Here is a 23906-nt window from a genome sequence, read left to right on the forward strand (position 1 = left end):
CAGATAGGGCCAGCTGTTTGCAAGTGAATTTTTTTTTTTTCCTGTAGTTCTTGGAGACAATTTAGGCAGTGGTCCTCTGGGCACACAGGGTTTTTAAGCCAGAAGGGGAGGATCTGCGAACACCAAGGACACCACAGGTGAAGGTGTCCCAAGATATTTGTCAGAACAGCACAAGGAGTAGACAGAGTCCCCACTGGACAGAGGCCTGGATTCTGTCTCGGTTATATTCACCACCAGAGCTGATAGCTTGGAAATGATTTCCTGTAGTTCTTCCAAGGGGATTCGCCTGAGATCTCTAAGGTAACATCTAGCTCAAAACTTCACTGATACCATGATCTGGCAAGAGTAAGGTTCCTATCCCCAGACTGTACTGTAGAATACCCTGGGAAGCTTTTTTCTAAAAAAGTATCCTCACTGCCAAGAAGTCAGTAAGGGAGGAAATGAAGATAAAATCAGGGTAAGGTTAGCACCCAAAATTCATATCCTAAGGCCTTGTACACCCAACTGGAAGGAAAAGATGCAAATTTGGCACCAAATTTCCACGCAAACAGTAACAGGAAGGAAACTGAGTGGCTTGAGAGTTCTTAACAGAAAAGAACCATGCAGTTCAAGAGGATTTGGAGCTGTCCATGGTGCTGACATGTTGTTCCTGTGGGCTTTCATAATCTGTGACGTGACAAACCACATCCTTCACCATATCCTGCAGTGATATATACAGTGCTGGTTCTTGAGACCATTTCTTACAGTGTCCCTGGGATAGGCTGTGGTATGACATCATTCAGCAAAACGATGTAGTCCATGAACTCAGCTCTCTGCCAGCCTGACTTTAGTCAAGCACACATTTAGAGTTGGCCAGTCTAACTTACAATTTATTTATAATGAGAGTAAAGTTCCTTAGACACTTATGAATATAAGGTTATCCTTAAATATATTTTATGTGAAAAATATGGTGTAAATATATGGAGTCAGTAGCTTTTTAAATCAATTTGATTCCATATACTTAGTAGTCACTTTGTAAATATGTTAAATTTGTTATATGTAATCATGCATATATATATATGTATGTATATATATAATATATAGTCATGCATCTGCTAATGGCAGGTGTATCTTATGAGAAATACATCATTAGGAGAGTTTGTAGTTGTGTGAACATCATAGATTTCACTTACACAAACCTAGATGGTGTAGCCTACTACACACCTAGGCTATGTGGTATGGCCTATTGCTCCTAGGCTACAAACCTGTACAGCATGTTACGGTACTGAATACCATAGGCAGGTGTAACACAATGGTAAGTGTTTGTGTATCTAAACATATCTAAACATAGAGAAGAGATAATAAAAATATGATATAAAAGATGGCACACTTATATAGGGCACTTACCATGAATGGGACTTGCAGGCCTGGAAGCTGTGTGGGGTGAGTGAATGTGAAGGCCCAGGGCATTGCTTTCCACTCCTGTAGACTTTATAAACTGTCCACTCCTGTAGAGTTTATAAACCGTACACTTAGGCTACAGTAAGCTTACTAGAAAATTGTTTTTCTTCAGTAACTAACCTTGGAGTATTGTAATGTTTTTACTTTATAAATAACACCTTTAACTTTTGGCTCTTTTGTGATACGCTTAGCTTAAAACACAAACATGTACAACCGTACAAAAATATTTTATTTCTTGACATCCTTATTCTGTAAGCTTTTTTCTATTTTTAAAATTTATTTCTGGGGTATCCCATTCTTCATGATGTGCTTATTTCACATTGCATATCTATCAAAACATCGTATGTACCCCATAAATATACACACCTATGTACCTAGAAAAATTAAAAATAAAGTTAAATTTTTTTCTTTACTTTTTTTGCTAATAACTAAGACACAGATACATTCATTAGCCTAGACCCACACAAGGTCAGGATCGTCAGTATCACTGCCTTCTACCTCCATATCTTGTTCCACTGGAAAGTCTTTGGGGCAGTAACATGACAGGGAAGGCTTCTGGGGTCTCCAAGGGGGTGGGTATCCCATGCCCTGCCCTCTTCCAGGCTTGGCTGCACGGCCGTGACACCTACAGGTGCAAGGACAAGCCTTCTGGAGCCTGCCCTTCTGAAGTCAAATGTCCAGAACAGAAAACGCACTGCCTCCACAAGTCCCCAGTGACCATATCTGGATGCCCACGACAAGACATAGGAGCTCCCCATCCACACCCCAGAGAGCCAGAGACTCAGGCATCTCTCCAGGGTTCTCCATAGAGAACCTGAACAAGGAAGATAGCTGATGTTTACTGAGCCCCTAGCAAAGTACTTTATCTCCCTAATCTTGATAACCACCTTCTGAGCAGGAGTTACTGTTATATTCCTGCTTTATACATGAGGATACTGGGGCACAGAAAGGTTGGATGACTAGGTCAGATGTACACAGCTGATCAACGATAGAGCTGGGGTCTGAGCACAGGTCTGTCCAGCTCCAGCCACTCAACTCCCTGACATCCCTGAGCCAGGTCTCAGGTGATGTCAAGATCAATGCAGCTGGGCCTTCTGGATACATCATACTTTGCATTAGGGTTCTGAGGTACCATCTTTGTCAATAGCAGGACACGATGTGCCTCCTGTTACCATTTGTGCCTCTCTTCATACCCCAACAAGCTCTACCTAGAGACCCCCACCTAGTTACCCTCCCACTCCTAGTGATCTGACCCAGGCTATGCCATCTAGAGAGAGCAGCTGGGCCAAACCTCATGTCTAGCCCAGATGAAGTCAGAGGGTGGCTACCCCAGCATGTGTTCCCTCCCTCTGCCCCACTCCCCTGTGCAGAGACCCTCAGCCTCCAGTGGAGACCCAGACTGGAGTGGATAATACAGACATGAATTGGGGTTTTCAAATAGAATCTGCTTGATTGGATTTCTTCTTTGTGATGCCTTAGAACATGGCTGACCGGCAGACCAGGCTTGAAGGTGTGTCAGGTTGTAACTGGGAGGTTCCTGCAGAGTGTTGGGGAGCGGGTAGCATGTGTCATTCTGTTGTGTTGGTGCAGGAAATGGACTGCTGGCTTGTGCATTGCCGTACTGGTCACAACCACAAGGCCCTACAGCATGTGTGGCATTTTACAGGGTCCAAGGGCTTTTCTTTTGCTGCTCCTCACTGTTTTCTGTGAAGTTTAATTTCTTATGTGAATTAATCATTGATTCCTGGATGCTCCAGCTTATCAGTGATTTGGCCGCTAGCTCTTTTCTGCCTGGTGCTCCTGCAGACCAGAGCAATGAAGAATAATCAATGACCATTGTTGCCTGCTTGATGATTTGGAGAGCCCTGTTTCTTCCTCTCCACTTTCCCCACTGACCACTCTTAGCTGATGCTCTCAACTCTTGCGGTGCTGATTTCTGCCCATAATTTATAGTAGCACTTGATACCAGCACTAGCTTCTTAGGGCTCTGGGCCCATGGGGGATGCTTCACAACTGTGTGTTGCCTGAGTGGGCTGGGATTGGGTACCCCATCCGTAGAAGCATGGTCTGGGCAGGGTGGGTCAGGGCATCAGTTCCCTGAGTCTTAGAGTCTTATGGGGCAAGCCATGGCTGACAGGTGGTGAAAGAGATCCCAAGGCCCCATGGAGGGCCTCCTTGGAAGAGGGGATGCTGAAGGGGGCCTTTGTCTCAGAGCCAGCGATTAGGTTGCAGCTCTTTGTGCTCGCAAGTCCACAGGCAGGAGGGCTCAGTATGAAAGAGCAGGGAAACCTAAAAAGTGAAGGCTGCAAACCCAGGGAGCCAGCTTCTTTGTTTCTGCAACTTAAAAATAAGGTGTAGGATCCACCCAGCCCGACATAGAGCCACCCACTACCAGGCAGCTTCCAGCTCTGCACATGCTCAGGAAAGCTTCTCGAACTCTTTGAATGCCAGTGTTGCTGTTCTTTGTTTTCTCCTGTTTCTGTAAGTTCACAATAGTGTTTTGTTAGGGGGATGCCAGGCAAGCACTTGAGCATGCAATAATTGTGAGACTTAATCTCACCTTGGAAGTTCCTTTTTTGATTGCCTTCATGCTTTTTTCCTGGTAAAATAACCTCTTCTCCCCCCAACCCCTTCCTCTCCCTTCTCCTTGTTTGCTGATGTTCTCCACAGAACAAAGAGTTCAAGACACTGTCGGAGCAGTTGTCCGTGACTACCTCCACATACACCATGGAGGTAGAGAGGCTGAAGAAGGAGCTGGCGCACTACCAGCAGAGCCTGGGTGAGGACCCCAGCCTGAGTCTGCAGGAGGAGGTGGAGAGCCTGCGCACGGAGCTGCAGAGGGCCCACTCGGAGCGCAAGATCTTGGAGGATGCACACAGTAGGGAGAAGGACGAGCTGAGGAAGGTATGCTCAGGCCAGAGGGGCCGGTGCTGGCAAGCAGTGGGTGGGCACACAGAGCCACCCCTCAGAGACCACTGCTGCTTCAAGTGGTAAAATTGCCATGATCTTGGGCTCGTGACCACAGACTGACCATTCATCTGTGTCTAGACAGAAAGTGGCATGCTTTGGGGAAACCCACTCAAGCATGACTGTGCTTCTGCTGTTAGCTGGACACTGTGGCATCCCCTGGGAGGGACACATGGTGTCTGCCTGTGAGCATTGTTTTTATGCTCTAGAGTTAGGCCCAGGGCTGGCTCGGTGGCCTGCATCCTCGTTGGCAAGAAAGCTGTGACAGAGGCTGGGGCTGATCTTGATGTTGCCTGCTGGGGAGGGCAGCCTCTGGGCACCCCTGCCCATGACGTAGCATTGTGCTTTGGCAGAGATGCTTCCCCTTTGAATATTGAAAGTCTCAGCCTGTCACACCCACCCTGGTGGGCTTATTTCTTACGCCATGAAATAGAACTTCCTGAGCTTTGCCCCAACCCTGAACATCAGGGCACAGAAATTCCCTGCTCCACTGCCAAGATAACTGTTCCAGCCAGGGAAGTCCCAAGGGCCCCTGGAGAGCCCTCCACAGACTTGGGTCATTGCTGTTCCGCCTCCCACCACCATCCCCCGCCCCATCTCTACAAGCCACAGGGAAAATAACATATTGCCCACTTGTTCAGTGTCTGTCCATCAATGCGGAGTCGCAGTGGGTGGGAATCTAAGAGGGAGAGACCCAGTGTTCAGGGTGTTAGAGTAACAACTTCAAAATTGGAGCAGGCTGGATGCTGCTGCAGGAAGGGCCCTGGGGTAGACCTTGGAGTCTCCAGACTTCCATCCCCTCTCTGCCATTCCCAAGCATGTGCAGAAAGCCTCCCTGGCCTCAGTTCCTTCACCTGTGTGTATATTTATAAAAGTTGGTTCAGATCATCTCCAAGGCCTCTTCTGGACTTGCACCTGGCCGCCGCTATGAGATTGTGTTTGGCTTCTGGAAGGAGCAGAGGCCCTTGGCCCTATGTGAGAGTCCTTCTCTCTTCTATTTCCCATTGCCTTTTCCTGGCCTGAGCCCTCACATGCAGCTGAGGAATACACAGACACCCATGGGGGTTAGAGCCTACAGTGCCGGCCCTTGCTGGGCTTGCGTAGATCTTCTTCCCATCTCCGGCCTCAGCACCATCAGCTCCTGCCTTCACCCAGACCCCAGGAGCCAGAGGTGGGATCCAGGTGTGGGGATTAAGGGAAGAAGAAAGTAAGATGCGAGCTTCCCATAAAAGGCCACCCTCCTGATGTGTTGCTTTGAGGTACCACAAGACCCTCTGCCCAGATAAGTCACCTGCCAGCATGCCCACCACAAGGCACGAAGTGGATTCATTCTTTAGGAGAAAGCATGTGGTGCTTGGAAACTCCTGTTAAATGTGGCTACGTAACCTACAAATCATGGAATTCCACACTTGTGGTTTGTCTACCCTTGGGAGCAGATGAATGGGATGGTAACCTTTCTACATGAATAAAAACCAGAAGATGAGGTCCAAAGTCAGAAAGGATCAAGCATAGAACTGGAGACTCCTGAGAATAGTGACCCTGGGAGAAAAAACTTTCCCTGCATGTGTGTCCCAGTCAGATCAGACACCTGCAAAGTCTGTTTATCCAGCAGATCCACAAAATCAGGTCTCACCTATCTCTGCCTCAACAGATAGCACTTGACTAGCCCAGCCCCACTGCCCTGCTTCCTGCTAAATGCTACAACCTGGGGACTTCAGCACTCTAAAAACCCAAGTCTCCATCAAAGGGAGTGCATAAGAGTTTATAATATGAAAATCTTCATTGGAAGAGCAAAACAGCGAGGCAGACTCCCTCCTCCTCTCCTTGAGAAATGTTGCTACTCTTCCCTAGCAATAATATGCTGGCCTAGGTCTTAAAGAAAATTAGAGCTTGGAATTGATAACAAAAAATTAAGGACGCTGCAAGGACGGGAACGCTAGGAGCAGAGTAGTGCAAAAGCCCCTTCCCTACCCCAAATGTAAGCAAATTCCAACTCAGTAACACTCAGAAACCAACAGGAGATGACTCATGAAGTGGCATGTCCTGGAAAAGAAAAAGCGGAAGCAAACATTCTTTAGAATCTTCAGAATCTTTTTGTTGTGGTGGTTGGAGGGAGGTAGATGAGCTGGCTGGCTTTTTTTTTTGTTTTGTCTTCTGTGCCTCCTCAGGGTATAGTATTTATCAAAGGCACTGTGTCGTCTCAATAAATGCTGAGTAATCAGACAGTCAGTTTCCTCCGGGGCTTGAGCAGGGGGCTGCTATGCATTGAGCGAGATCGATGAGACCAGCCAAGCACAGTGAGGGGCCTGACCGCCAGTAGATGTTTAATTAATGAGTTTGATATTTCCATCAGCAAAGGCAGCGAGTGTCGTATTGGAACTGCTATGCTGGAAAACTCTGGGCTTGCCATCTCTGACGATATTAATTGGCGGGCCATGTGGCTGCCCTGCCTTGGACTGTGGGAGGCCAAGTCTCCCTGAGGACAGGAATTCATCTCTGTGTCCACAGAGTCCAGAGCAGCTCTGTCGCATAAATTAGATGACATTCTTTTTTTTTTTTTTTTTTTTGAGACGGAGTCTCGCTCTGTAGCCCAGGCTGGACTGCAGTGGCCGGATCTCAGCTCACTGCAAGCTCCGCCTCCCGGGTTCACGCCATTCTCAGGCCTCAGCCTCCGAGTAGCTGGGACTACAGGCGCCCGCCACCGCGCCCGGCTATTTTTTGTATTTCTTAGTAGAGACGGGGTTTCACCGTGTTAGCCAGGATGGTCTCGATCTCCTGACCTCGTGATCCACCCGTCTCGGCCTCCCAAAGTGCTGGGATTACAGGCTTGAGCCACCGCGCCCGGACAGATGACATTCTTTTCTACTAAACGTATGCGTTGTTTTGGCGCCTTCCACACGGTAGTCCACACCCAGGCCCTTAGCCTCCTTCCCTTTTAGCCTGTGCCTTGTGTACATTTCGTTCTTTTTGAAAACTTCAGCGATCCCTATGCCGGCTGCCTTTGTACAGCTGTGCTGTTTTTCATGGCTGCTCTGTTTGGTGAAAGAGAGGTGGCCCCCAGGGCTGCCCTAGGCACAGAGGTGATAGCTCATTCAGAATCTGCTCTGATGGCTACTCAGTGGGACCAGAGCAAGGCTTAGCTTGGTGCAGGGCTATGGTGGGTCAGGAGGAACCACCCACAGCCAGGTGCCTGGCTCTCAGTGGGGGGGTCCCTGGTCCTTGTGAGAGATGACTAGCAGGCCCCCAGGCACTGAGCATTCAGACAAGTGGGGCTGGGTTGTGCATTGTATCAAGACATCAGTCATAGAACCACTAGCCGCTAGTTGGTTATAAAGGTTTTGATTTCTCCAAATAGAGGTAGAGAGATCTGGCTTGGGGAATGGGGCCTTTCACAGCAGAGTGTGTTGAGCCTTCTCCCCAAAGGCATGGAGTAGAACTACTTTGACCAGCCAAGAGGGGGTTGTGCTCTCAGCAGCACCAGGACTCATGATTCATGTGGAAGCTGAGGGTTATTAGGAAGGGGACCCTGGCCCATCTCTGGAAGGACGTTATCTTGCTGCAGAAAGCAAGAAGCTCATGGTCCTTCATTCAGCAGGTGTTTGAATGCCTGTATGTGTTAGACCCTGTTCTACACACTGGGGCAAAGGTGAATGGTGTTTGAAGAAGCCCTTCTCATTCTTAAGGAGTTTAAATGTGTGGGGATGGGGGAAGAAAGTACAGACAGGAATCAAACGTGAATTACCCACCATGGGCTACAAACAACAATGAAGCAGAGTAAAGGGGATGGAGGGTGACCTGTGGGGGCCTGAGGGGTGTGGTTTCACCATTGATGGCCAGAGAAAGTCTTTCTGAGAAGACACCTGAGTGAGAGAAGATAAGCCAAGGCGATTTGGGAATAACAGGCCACAGGTGTGGCACACGTGCACTGGCCTTGGGGCACGAGTAGGCTGGGTGGGTGTGAGGACCAATGAGGTGCTCACTGGGCTCAGGTGGAGTAAGTGAGGCTGCGAACAGCAGGAGCACAGTGCGGTCAGGTCAGGAAGGATCTTCTGACTTTAAGGGCAGCCTTGACTTGTGAAACCTCCAGAGAGATGAGCAACTCTGTCCTCGGCACTTCAGCTTCTGTGAGCTTAGGGGTGGGAGAGGAATTAAAACCCATCTGCATGACCATTTGGAAGATACTTTAGCCATCATTTCAAAGTTGTCTTACTATCCAAAGGATGTTGATTTTCAACTTTTGCTTTAATAACTCAGCTACTTCAAAAAACAAATTCATACTGGGCTTACTTAGAAGAACATCCTCAGAAAATGGTCAAATGAACCCTTAAAGATTTTGGAGAATTAAAGGTGTTGCCCCTACCTGGGGCCGTGTCTGTAAATTTATTATGTGGTAACTGCACAGCCACAAGGACAGATGGCAGAGGAACCTTTTCTGATCGGCGTTGTCCAACCAGTTTCCCATGTTTGCTACTAGAAACCTTGCACTGGCTCTTCTTACAGTACTAATATCCCACCTGAAAAAAAAAAAAAAAAAGACAAAACAAAGCCCATAGCTACATTTGGATCCCCAAAGACAAACTAGTAAAGACAGTTCTTTAGCATGTTGCTGGGGCATTTGTTTACATAACTTAATAGGGACTATATTAGCCTCATAGTTACAGGATTTTCCCCCGGTGTTGGTCTGATAAGCTGTCCCAAATAAGCTTTTGGAAGAAACACTCTGAGTAATATTGCCTGCAAGAGTTAAGACTAACCACTCCCCCAACTCCAAAAAAAAAAAAAAAAAAAAAAGGACCTGCTGAACGGTGTTGAATGAATCCTGAAACCTAAGGTGTTTTTTTAATCATGCTCAGGGGATGCAGGCGCCTGTTTTATGTTGTTAAAGCGTCTCCCATCATACCCTGCAGCCCTGACAACCACAAAGTGGGGGCCATTTGGCTGCAGAAGTTTGTTACTTGCTGTGTCTGCCAACAGCTGTGTTAGCTGGCTGGGAAGACTGGGGTTGGCTGGTACCTGGAGAAATATGATTGAGGAAGCATTCTTTCACCCCCCTGGGGTGTGGAGCTGAGTGTGGGATTGGTCCTTTCCTGCTGTTAATGAAAGATCAGAAACATGGGCCTACCTCCAAAATTGTTTAGGCAAGCAAGAAAAACAAATCCCCCTGATGCCACTTTAATGTATGGCTCAGAATAACAAAGCCAAGTCAGAGACCTGCATTCATGAATCAAAGAGGGAGACAGAGGGAAGAAAGCAGCCTCAAAAACAACAGGAGGTGTAGCTGGCGTGCAAGCTGTTAACCACGGCACTCCCAGACTGTAGTCTTGGCTCAGGTTTTGCATCATAGGTTGTTGCAATGAAGTCACATGTTTTTAGGTGGCATTCATAGGACTGGAGATTTCAGGACCCACTTGGTGATGATGTCATCCACTTGGTGATGATGTCATGCACTCTGTGCTGGTCAGATGGCGTGTTCCATTTCAGAGGGATATTGACTGTGTAGGATGCTCAAAGGATGGCGAGCGGTCTTGGTCGTCTCAGGTGACCTACTGCTCTGTGAGCCGTCTAGATATTGGAGGATGTTAAGGGAAAGCAAAGTTTTGCTCCATGGTAAGGTCTGGTTACTTCACAGCCTGCTATAAAACCTACCAGTAGTTGGCTAATTCAGAGTACGGCCTTGTTCCTGGCAGGATGAGGCAAGACCCCTGCCTTCCTAACTGTGACATAGATTGCACCACGCCAGGCTTTATTTTGTAGAGGTACATACCGGGTTTCTCCTGTTGGGTTGTTTTCAGTTTTATTTTACTTGTATGTATAGAAAAGTGAAATCTATTTTGATCATTTGCCAAGCTAATTTAAAGGTGCTCATGAAGTCATTGAGTGGTGGACTGACTCCAGTAATAGCAAATTAGATGCATTTGAAGAGTGTCTTTCCTACATTGTATGTGCTGCCTAAATTGAATTATTTGATTAAACAAGCTCATTTATTCTAGATATTTTAGTCAACTATAAACACATTTATTTAAAAAAAAAAAAAGAAAACAATTTTAAAGGGAGCCCTTATTTGTGACTGAGGGAATGCAGACTCCTTAACTTGGTCTGCAGGGTCCTTCTATTCATTTGATAAGCTTTCAGGTGCTGGCGCTGGCCTGGGTTCTGAGGATGTGACAGTCTGGCGATATAGTCCCTTGGTCCGCGTTGAGGACTCTGGTCCAGGCTGAGCATGCAGGTGCGTGAGGAAGCATTGCTGTCCCACGGGCTCTGGAGGGATGTGCAGGCCCCGTCAGAGCAGGACACCGAGCACGGGGGCACCCCCACTACCCCGTGTGGTACAGGAAGGTTTCCCAGGAGAATGCTGGTCAAGAGCTAATAATGAGAAGAAAGTAACCAGTAAAGAATGGGGACATCAGAGCCTGGCAGAAGGAACAGTGAGATATTCAGGCAGATCCTGGAGGGCAGGAAGAGGCTGGGGAGAGGAGCTGGGCCCACCCAGGTCAAGTTAGGGGAGTAAGAGGAGTTCAGTGTTTCCTGAGGACAAAGGAAGAGAAGCCATTCACAAGCTGATTCTCCCTCCCTCTACCTACCCAACCTTGACTTTTCTCAGTGCCCCTGCCGCAACCACACGTTTTGGCAATGTAGAACGCTTCACATTCCCAAACCTGTGCCCTTCCTCCTTCCAGACCTTTAGGCACTTATTCTTTCCACCTAGAATGGCCCTCAGCTGCCTGAGACATTCCACTTGGGCCTAATCCAGATGACCCCCACCTCTTGTGAAGCCTTCATGGACCCCTGAGGCTACCTTCTTGTCCTTCTAAATCACCTCATTGTGGTGATTCTCAATCGGGGTGATTTAGCCATTAGGGGCCATATGGCAGTGCCTGGAGACATTCTGGTTTTCACAAATTGAAGGTGGGAGGAGGGTGTGTTGTATTGGCATCTAGTGGGTAGAAGCCAGGGATGCTGCTGAACACCCAGTAATGCACAGGAGAGTCCCCTACTCCCCCAAGAAAGAATTTTCCAGCCCAGAATGTTGACAGTGTCAAGGCTGAAAAACCTTGCCTTATAGGAAGCTGCTACAGCCCTTATTGGTATCAGTGCTGTGTATGCACCTGTCCTGCCAGGCTGGACACTCTCTGAGGGCAGCTACTATATTAGACTGTTCTTGCGTTACTATAAAGATACATCTTGGCCGAGTGCACTGGTTCATGCCTGTAATCCCAGCACTTTGGGAGGCCGAGGCAGGCGGATCACGAGGTCAGGAGTTCCATTCCAGCCTGGCCAATATGGTGAAACCCAGTCTCTACTAAAAAATTCAAAAAAAAAAAATTAGCCAGGCATGGTGGTACACACCTGTAATCCCAGCTACTCAGGAGGCTGAGGCAGGAGAATTGCTTGAACCCGGGAGGTGGAGGTTGCCGTAAGCCGAGATCACGCCACCGCACTCCAGCCTAGACGACAGAGGGAGACTCCATCTCAAAAAACAAAAAAAAAAACAAAACACCTGTGGCTGCATAATTTATAAGTGAATAATGTCTAATTGACTCAGAGTTCTGTAGTCTGTACAGGGAGTGTAGTGCTGGCATCTGTCCTGATGAGGGCCTCAGGGAACTTCCAGTCATGGCAAAAGGTGAAGGGGGAGCAGGCATCACATGGCGAGAGTTGGAGCAAGAGAGTGTGGGGAGGTGCCACACGATTTTAAACAACCACATCTCGCGTGAACTCAGTGAGAACTCATCCCTCACTGACTTCACGCTAGGGCAATGAAAACTTTGCTTCCCCTTAACATCCTCCTAATATCTAGATGGCTCACAGAGCAGTAGGTCACCTGAGAAGACTAAGACCCCTCACCATCCTTTGAGCATCCTACACACAGTCAATATCCCTCTGAAATGGAACATGCCATCTGACCAGCACAGAGTGCATGACATCATCACCAAGTGGATGACATCATCACCAAGTGGGTCCTGAAATCTCCAGTCCTATGAATGCCACCTAAAAACATGTGACTTCATTGCAACAACCTATGATGTAAAACCCGAGCCAAGACTACAGTCTGGGAGTGCCATGGTTAGCAGCGTGTATGCCACCTACACCTCCTGTTGTGAACTCAGTGAGGGTGAGTTCACCAAGGGGATGGTGCTACAGCATTCACGAGGGATCCGCCCCCATCACCCAGTCACCTCGCACCAGGCCCCACCTCCAACACTAGGAATCACATTTCAACACAAGATTTGGAGGAAATGAATGTCCAAACCATATCAACTACCATGAGTCAGTCTGTCTCATTTGGTATCCCCTAGCCCTGGCAAGGCTCCTGGTACAGAGAGGTGTATCAGGAAATGTGTGATGGATGAGTGACAGCCTTGCCCTTTTTCATACTAGGGGCCAGAACGAGGCTTGGTGAGTGGGTGCCTCTACAGATAAAACATTGTCACTCTCGGTCAGTGCTTTTTCTTCTGTACCTTGCCCTCAACGCCAGGTCACATTTTAGCCTCTGAAGACATACAACATCTGTTGCGTTAATTATTATAGGCAATAAATATAGGCAATAAATATTATTCTTTGGCAAAATAAATTGCCAGAGAATAACAACTTGGTATAATTGTTTGATGCCTGTATATTTTTGTCAGCTTTATCTGATTTGACCTCCTGTGGGGCAGAAAGCCAGCCCCTTTGCCTGACTCTCCATACCAAGAGTCCCTGACTATGCTTATCATTTACTTGTGGGGTGAGGAGTTCTGCTGGATATAAAAACATAAGACCAGCAGCTCTCAACCTCTACAGCCTCAGAATTACCTGGACGACTTTTGAAAACACGCTTGTCAGAGCCTCCTTGTAACTCGTGGAAGCCCATCCACAGATAAATGGATGAGACAAACTGAGTCTGCTTGAATTGAGGGGAAAGAAAGATTGAAAAACTCTTTGAAATTTGAAGGAATTCTAGAGTGTTAAGAGTGTTGGTTGGGTACCAGTGGCTCATACCTGTAAACCCAGCCACTTTTAGGAGGCCAAGGTGGGCAGATCTCTTGAGCCCAAGAGTTCAAGACCAGCCTGGCCAACATGGCAAAACCCCATCTCTACTAAAAATACAAAAATTAGCTGGGCATGTTGGCATGCACCTGTAGTCCTAGCTACTCAGGAGGCTGAGGTGGGAGGATCACCCGAGCCTGGGGAGGTCAAGGCTGCAGTGATCCGAGATCTCACCACAGCACTCCAGCTTGGGTAACAGGGTGACACCTTGTCTCAAAAAAAAGGGTGTTAACAAAGTGCTTGGAGCTTTTGCAAGCCCTCAGTAGTATTGTATTGTGTATCCTACTTTTCTATGTGGGGCCTTAAAGGACAAACCTAATGTAAGGCCACTACACACCCATTAGCAGCTCCCCAGAGTGGCTGAGGTCCCTTTAAGTGAGAGTCACTGCCTTCTGACTTCCTGGGGGTGGGGAGAGCCAGTGACCTCAATCCTGAGCTCCAGCATGTTGCCATTTTTTCCTGCCCCTTTCTACATGGTGCTAAGGATGGGAAAGCTGCTCCCTTAACTCACCTCTTGGTGCCTTGAGCTTAATTTAAAGCCAGGAGAGGAAGGAAAGATGGCATTTAAGCACTGTAACCAGTACCTAATAAATGTACTGGTTACATAAAGTACATAATAAATGCGAAGTGCTTGAACCATGCTGAAACCATTCCCCCCTCACCCTGGTCCATGGAAAAATTGTCTTCCATCAAACTGATCTCCGGTGCCAAAATGTTTGGGGACTGCTGATATATCAGATAGGTGATTTGAAAATATTTTTTCCCATTCTATGGGTTGCCCTTTCACTTTCTTGATGGTTTGAAGCATAAAAACTTTAAATTTTAATGAAGTTCAACTTATTTTTAATTTGGTTGCTTGTGCTTTTGGCATTGTATTTAAGAAAACGCTGCCTAATCCAAAGGTCACAAAGATTTGTTACTATGTTTTCTTCTGAGAGTTTTATAGTTTTAGCCCTTACGCTTAAGTCTTTAATGCATTTTGAGTTAATTTTTATATATTACGAGGTAGTGGTCCAGCTTCATTTTTTTCCATGTAGATATCCATTTGTTTCAGCACCTTTGATTGAGACTATTCTTTTCCTCATTGAATTGTTTTGGCACCCTTGTCAAAAATCAATTGACTGTCAATGTGAAAGTCAATTCTGTTTCACTGATCAGTATGTCTATCTTTATGCCAGTATCACACTGTCTTTATTACTTTGTCTTCTAGTAAGTTTTAAAATTTAGAAGTGTGATTATTCCAGCTTTGTTCATTTTCTTCAAGATCCTTTGGGTATTCTGGATCCCTAGATACATATGAATTTAAGGACCAGCTCATGAATTTCTGCAAAGAAGCCATGCGGGATCTTTGTGAGGATTACATTGAATCTGTAGATGAATTTGAGGAGTATTGCCATCTTAAAAAGTGTTTTGATCCATTATCTCAAGATGTCTTTCCATCTATTAAGATCTTTAATTTCTTTCAATAATCTTTTTTCATTTTATACTTGTTAAATTTATTCCTAAATATTCCATTATAATGGAATAGTTTTCTTAATTTATTTTTGATTGTTCATTGCAAATATATAGAAATACAATTGAGTTTTATATATTGAAGTTGGACCCTGCAACCTGAACTCATTTATTTTAATAGTTTTTAAGTGAATTTCTTAGTATTTTCTATATACAAGATTGTGTCATCTGCAGATAGAGGTAGTTTTACTTCTTCCTTTTCATTCTGGATGCTTTTTATCTTTCTTGCCTATTGCCCTGGCTAGAACCTTCAATACAATGCTGAATAGAAGTGGCAAGAGCAGACACCCTTGACTTCCTGATCTTAGGGGAAATACATTCAGTCTTTCACCATAAAGTGTGGTATTAGCTGTGGGATTTTTATCAGGATGAGGATGTTCACTTCTATTTATACTTTGAATGTTTTTATCATAACCATTTGCTAGTATTCAGTTGAGGATTTTTGAATCTATGTTCATAAGAGATACTGGGCTGTCGTTTTGGTTTTTTGTGATGTCTTTGGTTTTGGTTCGGAGTAACACTGGCTTCATAGAATGGAATTGGGAAGTGTTCCTTCTAATTTCTGGAATAATTTGTAAAGAGTAGATACTGTTTAAATTTTTGGTAAGTGCTGGAATGGTTTTAAAGTGTGTATTTCCATTTCATGCCCAGTAAGAGTAATGTGGAACCATCGACATACATTAATCAACTGCTCTATGCAATGACTTCTGCCTGGTACTTCACATGCATCATCTCAGTAAATGATGAAAAACTCTGTGAAGTGGGTTTCCTCTTCTTTTTTTTTTTTTTTTAAATGAAGTCTTGATCTGTTGCCAGGCTGGAGTGCTGTGGCACAATCTTGGCTCACTGCAACCTCCGACTCCCTGGTTCAAGTGATTCTCCTGCCTCAGCCTCCCAAGTAGCTGGGATTACAGGCATGCACCACCACGCTCAGCTAATTTTTGTATTTTTTTTAGTAGAGATGGGGTTTCAGCATGTTGGCCAGGATCCTCTCGATCTCCTGACCTCGTGATCTGCCCACCTCGGCCTCCCAAAGCACTGGGATTGCAGGCGTGAGCCACTGTACCCAGCCGGGTTTACATTTTATAGAGGGGGAAACAGGTGTATAGAGCCCAGGATCTGTGCGGCCGTGAAATTTGTTGTCTTTGCCATATACCACACTTAGGATGTGATCATGAGAGATCATTCTGTGGGGAATGGTGATGGATCAGCCAGCCATAGGGGAAGGGAGATCTCAGGTCTGGAAGCCTGAATTTTGAGGGGGCACTGGCACGTGTTCCTCATTCTCTCCCTGCCTGTTTTTTGCAATGCTCAACTATGCCCTTATCCATGTCACAAAGGCAGGGATGCGATTTTAGTAGGGAAAATTACTTGACTGCAGGATGAATCTCTGAGGGATCCAAGCACAAAGGTGAATCAATTGCAGTTTAGCCCCCATGTTATAAAAAACCCTTTCCCATCCTCCTGTATACCAACTAATGATTTCAAATTCTCTTAGAACACAGCTGAACTGTTGCTTTTTAAAAACCCATACAAATAGTTGCTCTAATAATAAATAGCAAAAACATGTTTAAAAAACTTTCTTCACACACATTTGTTGTTTGTTTTTATTGTACTTTAAGTTCTAGGGTACATGTGCACAACATGCAGGTTTGTTACATACGTATACATGTGCCATGTTGGTGTGCTGCACCCATTAACTCCACATTTACATTAGGTATATCTCCTAATGCTATCCTTCTCCTGTCCCCACAACCCACAACAGGCCCCAGTGTGTGATGTTCCCCTTCCTGTGTCCAACTGTTCTCATTGTTCAGTTCCCACCTATGAGTGAGAACATGCAGTGTTTGGTTTTGTGTTCTTGCGACAGTTTGCTGAGAATGATGGTTTCCAGCTTCATCCATGTCCCTACAAAGGACACAAACTCATCCTTTTTTATGGCTGCATAGTATTCCATGGTGTATATGTGCCACATTTTCTTAATGCAGTCTATCATTGATGGACATTTGGGTTGATTCCAAGTCTTTGCTGTTGCAAATAGTGCCACAATAAACATATGTGTGCATGTGTCTTTATAGCAGCATGATTTGTAATCCTTCGGGTATATACCCAGTAATGGGATGGCTGGGTCAAATGGTATTTCTAGTTCTAGATCCTTGAGGAATTGCCACACTATCTTCCACAATGGTTGAACTAGTTTACAGTCCCACCAACAGTGTAAAAGTGTTCCTATTTCTCCACATCCTCTCCAACACCTGTTGTTTCCTGACATTTTAATGATTGCCATTCTAACTGGTGTGAGATGGTATCTCACTGTGGTTTTGATTTGCATGTCTCTGATGGCCAGTGATGATGAGCATTTTTTCATGTGTCTGTTGGCTGCATAAATGTCTTCTTTTGAGAATGTCTGTACATGTCCTTCACCTACTTTTAATGGGGGTTTTTTTTTTTCCTGTAAATTTGTTTGGGTTCTTTGTAGATTCTGGATGTTAGCCCTTTGTGAGATGAGTAGATTGCAAAAATTTTCTCCCATTCTGTAGGTTGCCTGTTCACTCTGATGGTAGTTTCTTTTGCTGTGCAGAGGCTCTTTAGTTTAATTAGATCCCATTTGTCAATTTTGGCTTTTTTGCCATTGCTTTTGGTGTTTTAGACATGAAGTCCTTGCCCATGCCTATGCCCTGAATGGCATTGTCTAGGTTTTCTTCTAGGGTTTTTATGGTTTTAGGTCTAACATTTAAGTCTTTAATCCATCTTGAATTAATTTTTGTGTAAGGTGTAAGGAAGGGATCCAGTTTCAACTTTCTAGATATGGCTAGCCAGTTTTCCCAGCACCATTTATTAAATAGGGAATCCTTTCCCTATTTCTTGTTTTTGTCATGTTTGCCAAAGATCAGATGGTTGTAGATGTGTGGTATTATTTCTGAGGGTTCTGTTCTGTTCCATTGGTCTATAGAGGTTTTGGTACCAGTACCATGCTGTTTTGGTTACTGTAGCCTTGTAGTATAGTTTGAAGTCAGGTAGCATGATGCCTCCAGCTTTGTTCTTTTGGCTTAGGATTGTCTTGGCAATGCAGACTCTTTTTTGATTCCATATGAACGTTAAAGTACTTTTTTCCAATTCTGTGAAGAAAGTCATTGGTAGCTAATGGGGATGGCATTGAATCTATAAATTACCTTGGGCAGTATGGCCATTTTCATGATATTGATTCTTCCTATCCATGAGTATGGAATGTTCTTCTATTTGTTTGTGTCCTCTTTTAGTTCGTTGAGCAGTGGTTTATAGTTCTCCTTGAAGAGGTCCTTCACATCCCTTGTAAGTTGGATTCCTAGGTATTTTATTCTCTTTGAAGCTATTGTGAATGGGAGTTCACTCATGATTTGGCTCTCTGTTTGTCTGTTATTGGTGTATAAGAATGCTTGTGATTTTTGCACATTGATTTTGTATCCTGAGACTTTGCGGAAGTTGCTTATCAGCTTAAGGGGATTTTGGGCTGAGACAATGGGGTTTTCTAAATATACAATCATGTCATCTGCAAACAGGGACAATTTGACTTCCTCTTTTCCTAATTGAATACCCTTTATTTCTTTCTCTTGCCTGATTGCCCTGGCCAGAACTTCCAACACTATGTTGAATAGGAGTGGTGAGAGAGGGCATCCCTGTCTTGTGCCAGTTTTCAAAGGGAATGCTTCCAGTTTTTGCCCATTCAGTGTGATACTGGCTGTGGGTTTGTCATACATAGCTCTTATTATTTTGAGATATGTTCCATCAATAGTGAATTTATTGAGAGTTTTTAGCATGAAGGGCTGTTGAATTTTGTCAAGGCCTTTTCTGCATCTATTGAGGTAATCATGTGGTTTTTGTCTTTGGTTCTGTTTATATGCTGGAATACATTTGTTGATTTCCATATGTTGAACCAGCCTTGCATCCCAGGTATGAAGCCCACTTGATCATGGTGGATAAGCTTTTTGATGTGCTGCTGAATCCGGTTTGCCAGTATTTTATTGAGGATTTTTGCATCAATGTTCATCAGGGATATCAGTCTAAAATTCTCTTTTTTGTGTGTGTGTCTCTGCCAGGCTTTGGTATCAGGATGATGCTGGCCTCATAAAATGAGTTAGGGAGGATTCAGTCTTTTTCTATTGATTGGAATAGTTTCAGAAGGAATGGTACCAGCTCCTCCTTGTGCCTCTGGTAGAATTCAGCTGTGAATTCGTCTGGTCCTGGACTTTTTTTGCTTGGTAGGCTATTAATTATTGCCTCAATTTCAGAGCCTGTTATTGGTCTATTAAGGGATTCAACTTCTTCCTGGTTTAGTTTTGGGAATGTGTATGTGTCCAGGAATTTATCCATTTCTTCTAGATTCTAGTTTATTTGCATAGAGGTGTTTATAGTATTCTCTGATGGTAGTTTGTATTTCTATGGGGTGGGTGGTGTTATCCCCTTTATCGTTTTTTATTGTGTCTATTTGATTCTTCTCTCTTTTCTTCTTTGTTAGTCTTTCTAGTGATCTATCAATTTTGTTCCTCTTTTCAGAAAACCAGCTCTTGGACTCATTGATTTTTTTAAGGGTTTTTTGTGTCTCTATCTCCTTCAGTTCTGCTCTGATTTTAGTTATTTCTTGCCGTCTGCTAGCTTTTGAATGTGTTTACTCTTGCTTCTCTAGTTTCTTTTAATTGTGATGTTAGGGTGTCAATTTTAGATCTTTCCTGCTTTCTCTTGTGGGCATTTAGTGCTATAAATTTCCCTCTACACACTGCTTTAAATGTGTCCCAGAGACTCTGGTATGTTGTGTCTTTGTTCTCATTGATTTCAAAGAACATCTTTATTTCTGCCTTCATTTCGTTATGTACCCAGGAGTCATTCAGGAGCAGATTGTTCAGTTTCCATGTAGTTGAATGGTTTTAATTGAGTTTCTTAATCCTGAGTTCTAGTTTGATTACACTGTGGTCTGAGAGACAGTTTGTTAAAATTTCTGTTCTTTTACATTTGCTGAGGAGTGCTTTACTTCCAACTATGTGGTCAATTTTGGAATAAGTGCGATGTGGTGCTGAGAAGAATGTATATTCTGTTGGTTTTGGGTGGAGAGTTCTGTAGATGTCTATTAGGTCTGCTTGGTGCAGAGCTGAGTTCAGTTCTTGGATATCTTTGTTAACTTTCTGTCTCGTTGATCTATCTAATGTTGACAGTGGGGTGTTAAAGTCTCCCATTATTATTGCGTGGGAGTCTAAGTCTCTTCGTAGGTCTCTAAGGACTTGCTTTATGAATCTGGGTGCTCCTTTATTGTGTGTGTATATATTTAGGATCGTTAGCTCTTCTTGTTGAATTGATCCCTTTACTATTATGTAGTGGCCTTCTTTGTCTCTTTTGATCTTTGTTGGTTTAAAGTCTGTTTTATCAGAGACTAGGATTGCAACCCCTGCCTTTTCTTGTTTTCCATTTGCTTGATAGATCTTCCACTATACTTTATTTTGAGCCTATGTGTGTGTCTGCACCTGAGATGGGTCTCCTGAATACAGCACACTGATGGGTCTTGACTCTTTATCCAATTTGCCAGTTTGTGTCTTTTAATTGGAGCATTTAGCCCATTTACATTTAAGGCTAATATTGTTATGTGTGAACTTGATCCTGTCGTTATGATGTTAGCTGGTTATTTTGCTTGTTAGTTGATTCAGTTTCTTCCTGGCGTCAATGGTCTTTACAATTTGGCATGTTTTTGCAATGGCTGGTACCAGTTGTTCCTTTCCATGTTTAGTGCTCCTTCAGGAGCTCTTGTAGGGCAGGCCTGGTGGTGACAAAATCTCTCAGCATTTGCTTGTCTGTAAAGGATTTTATTTCTCCTTCACTTATGAAGCTTAGTTTGGCTGGATATGAAATTCTGGGTTGCAAATTCTTTTCTTTAAGAATGTTGAGTATTGGCCCCCACTCTCTTCTGGCTTGTAGAGTTTCTGCCAAGAGATCGGCTGTTCGTCTGATGGACTTCCCTTTGTGGGTAACCCGACCTTTCTCTCTGGCTGCCCTTAACCTTTTTTCCTTCATTTCAACTTTGGTGAATCTGACAATTATGTATCTTGGAGTTGCTCTTCTCAAGAAGTATCTTTGTGGCGTTCTCTGTATTTCCTGAATTTGAATGTTGTCCTGCCTTGCTAGGTTGGGGAAGTTCTCCCGGATAACATCCTGCAGAGTGTTTTCCAACTTGGTTCCATTCTCCCCATCACTTTCAGGTACACCAATCAGACGTAGATTTGGTCTTTTCACATAGTCCCATATTTCTTGGAGGCTTTGTTCGTTTCTTTTTGCTCTTTTATCTCTGAACTTCTCTTCTCGCTTCATTTCATTCATTTGATCTTGAATCACTGAAACCCTTTCTTCCAGTTGATCGAATCGGCTACTGAAGCTTGTGCATTTGTCATGTAGTTCTTGTGCCATGGTTTTCAACTCCATCAGGTCATTTAAGGACTTCTCTACACTGCTTATTCTAGTTAGCCATTTGTGTGATCTTTTTTCAAGGTTTTTAGTTTCTTTGCAATGGGTTCGAACTTCCTCCTTTAGCTTGGAGAAGTTTGATCATCTGAAGCCTTGTTCTCTCAATTCGTCAAAGTCATTCTCCATCAGCTTTGTTCCATTACTGGTGAGGAGCTGTGTTCCTTTGGAGGAGAAGAGGCACTCTGATTTTTAGAATTTTCAGCTTTCCTGCTCTGTTTTTTCCCCATCTTTGTGGTTTTATCTACCTTTGGTCTTTTATGATGGTGACGTACAGATGTGGCTTTTGTGTGGATGTCCTTTCTGTTTATTAGTTTTCCTTCTCGCAGTCAGGACCCTCAGCTGCAGGTCTGTTGGGGTTTGTTGGAGGTCCACTCTAGACCGTTTGCCTGGGTATCAGTGGCGGAGGCTGCAGAACAGCGAATATTGCTGAACATCAATTGCCGCTGCCTGATCATTCCTTTGGAAGCTTTGTCTCAGAGGGGTACCCAGCCGTGTGAGGTGTCAGTCTGCCCCTACTGGGGGGTGCCTCCCAGTTAGGCTACTCGGGGGTCAGGGACCTGCTTGAGGAGGCAGTCTGTCCGTTCTCAGCTCTCAAACTCCGTGCTGTGAGAACCACTACTCTCTTCAAAGCTATCAGACAGGGACATTTAAACCTGCAGAGGTTTCTGCTGCCTTTTGTTCAGCTATGCCCTGCCCCCAGAGGTGGGGTCTACAGAGGCAGGCAGGCCTCCTTGAGCTGTGGTGGGCTCTACCCAGTTCGAGCTTCCCAGCCACTTTGTTTATCTACTCAAGCCTCAGCAATGGTGGGCGCCCCTCCGCCAGCCTTGCTGCCACCTTGCAGTTCAATCTCAGACTGCTGTGCTAGCAATGAGGGAGGCTCCGTGGGTGTGGGACCCTCTGAGCCAGGTGCAGGATATAATCTCCTGGTGTGCCAGTTGCTAAAACCATTGGAAAAGAGCAGTATTAGGGTGGGAGTGACCCGATTTTCTAGGCGCCATCTGTCACTGCTTCCCTTGGCTAGGAAAGGGAATTCCCTGACCTCTTGCTCTTGCTGGGTGAGGTGATGCCTTGCCCTGCTTTGGCTCACGCTCGGTGAGCTGCATCCACTGTCCTGCCCCCACTGTCCAACAAGCCCCAGTGAGATGAACCCGGTACCTCAGTTGGAAATGCAGAAATCACCTGTCTTCTGCATCGCTCAGCTGGGAGCTGTAGACTAGAGCTGTTCCTATTCAGCCATCTTGGATCTGCCCCCCACTTTTTTTTTTTTTTCAGACAGAGTCTCACTGTCTCCCAGGCTGGAGTGCAGTGGCACCATCTCGGCTCACTGCAACCTCTGCCTCTCGGGTTCACGCCATTCTCCTGCCTCAGCCTCCCGAGTAGCTGGGACTATAGGTGCCTACCACCACACCCAACTAATTTTTTGTATTTTTAGTAGAGATGGGGTTTCACTGTGTTAGCCAGGATGGTCTCAATCTCCTGATCTCGTGATCCACCCACCTTGGCCTCCCGAAGTGCTGGGGTTGCAGGCATGAGCCACCACGCCTGGCCTCTTCACAGTTTTAATTCTTACTCCTCTTTGAGTAGACTACAATTTTTCTTTAATTAGTATTTTTTCTTTTATACCTTTTTTTTCTGGTAATAATCACCTTATTTTGGTTTTGTCAACATCATCAGAAGTCCAGCACTAGATTAGACAGTTGAATGTCAATAGCAAGTCATCTCTTTTCCATAATTTGAACTTTGCTGGGCCAGTAAGACAGGTAAAGCAAGTGGGATGAAGACCAGAGATAATTTGTTCATTGTGAGCTTTTGGCCTTCCTAAGACCAGATTGAGAGCTCAAAAATTTAGCAAGAAAGGCAAACAAATACAAAAACATGAAAACTGACGTGGAACCAGTCCCTGTTGGACTTAACAAAAGGGGATGAACGCGGGAATAAAGACAAAGGCAAAAGAGTATATTTGGAAGAAGGGGTCCGGGGGCTCCTTGCTTCCAGTAAACAAGGGCCTGAGCTTTTAGCTCCCTTCATATTTATTGAGTAAAAGAGATAGGGAGAAGGGGGTGATTGTCAGTCAGCAGCTTGACTCAGTGCAGACTTGCATAACTGCATTCTCTGAACAGTAGTCTCCAGATGTTCTAGTAGATAACCTCAAGGAGCACGGTGCCAGGGAGTGATTGCACTCAGCAAACCTTCTGGTGGCAGGTGTAGATGTGTTTGCCCACATCCTGCATTCATGATACACAGTTTGCTGTTTGATCATATAGCCTCAGTGGATTGCTGACTTGGTGACGATCCACAGGCCTTCAGCCCTCTTCAGAAAGCCTGTTATCTTTGTAAGTTCCTCAACAAGGCATGTGAGCTTGGGATAGAATTTTCATGATGTTTTGTTGGACATTAGATGACCATAAATAGTGCTGAGCTCATCTGTCTTGTTTTAATGGGATCTTTCTTTTAGTGCACATTTTTCCTTGAAAACG

General features: G+C 44.9%; 1 protein-coding gene across 3 annotated transcripts in view; it reads left to right on the forward strand.

Annotated features, from left to right (window-relative positions):
- The window catches only part of MYO5B (myosin VB), a 397560-nt gene that overhangs the window by 319327 nt on the left and 54327 nt on the right, over positions 1-23906 (forward strand). For all 3 annotated transcript variants that reach the window (XM_015121932.3, XM_015121933.3, XM_077975469.1), the window contains exon 22: positions 4111-4344. In XM_015121932.3, coding sequence (XP_014977418.1) covers positions 4111-4344 — 234 coding nt within the window. The remainder of the gene's footprint in view (positions 1-4110; positions 4345-23906) is intronic.

Source organism: Macaca mulatta, chromosome 18 (assembly GCF_049350105.2).
Source record: "Macaca mulatta isolate MMU2019108-1 chromosome 18, T2T-MMU8v2.0, whole genome shotgun sequence".
NCBI lineage: Eukaryota > Metazoa > Chordata > Mammalia > Primates > Cercopithecidae > Macaca > Macaca mulatta.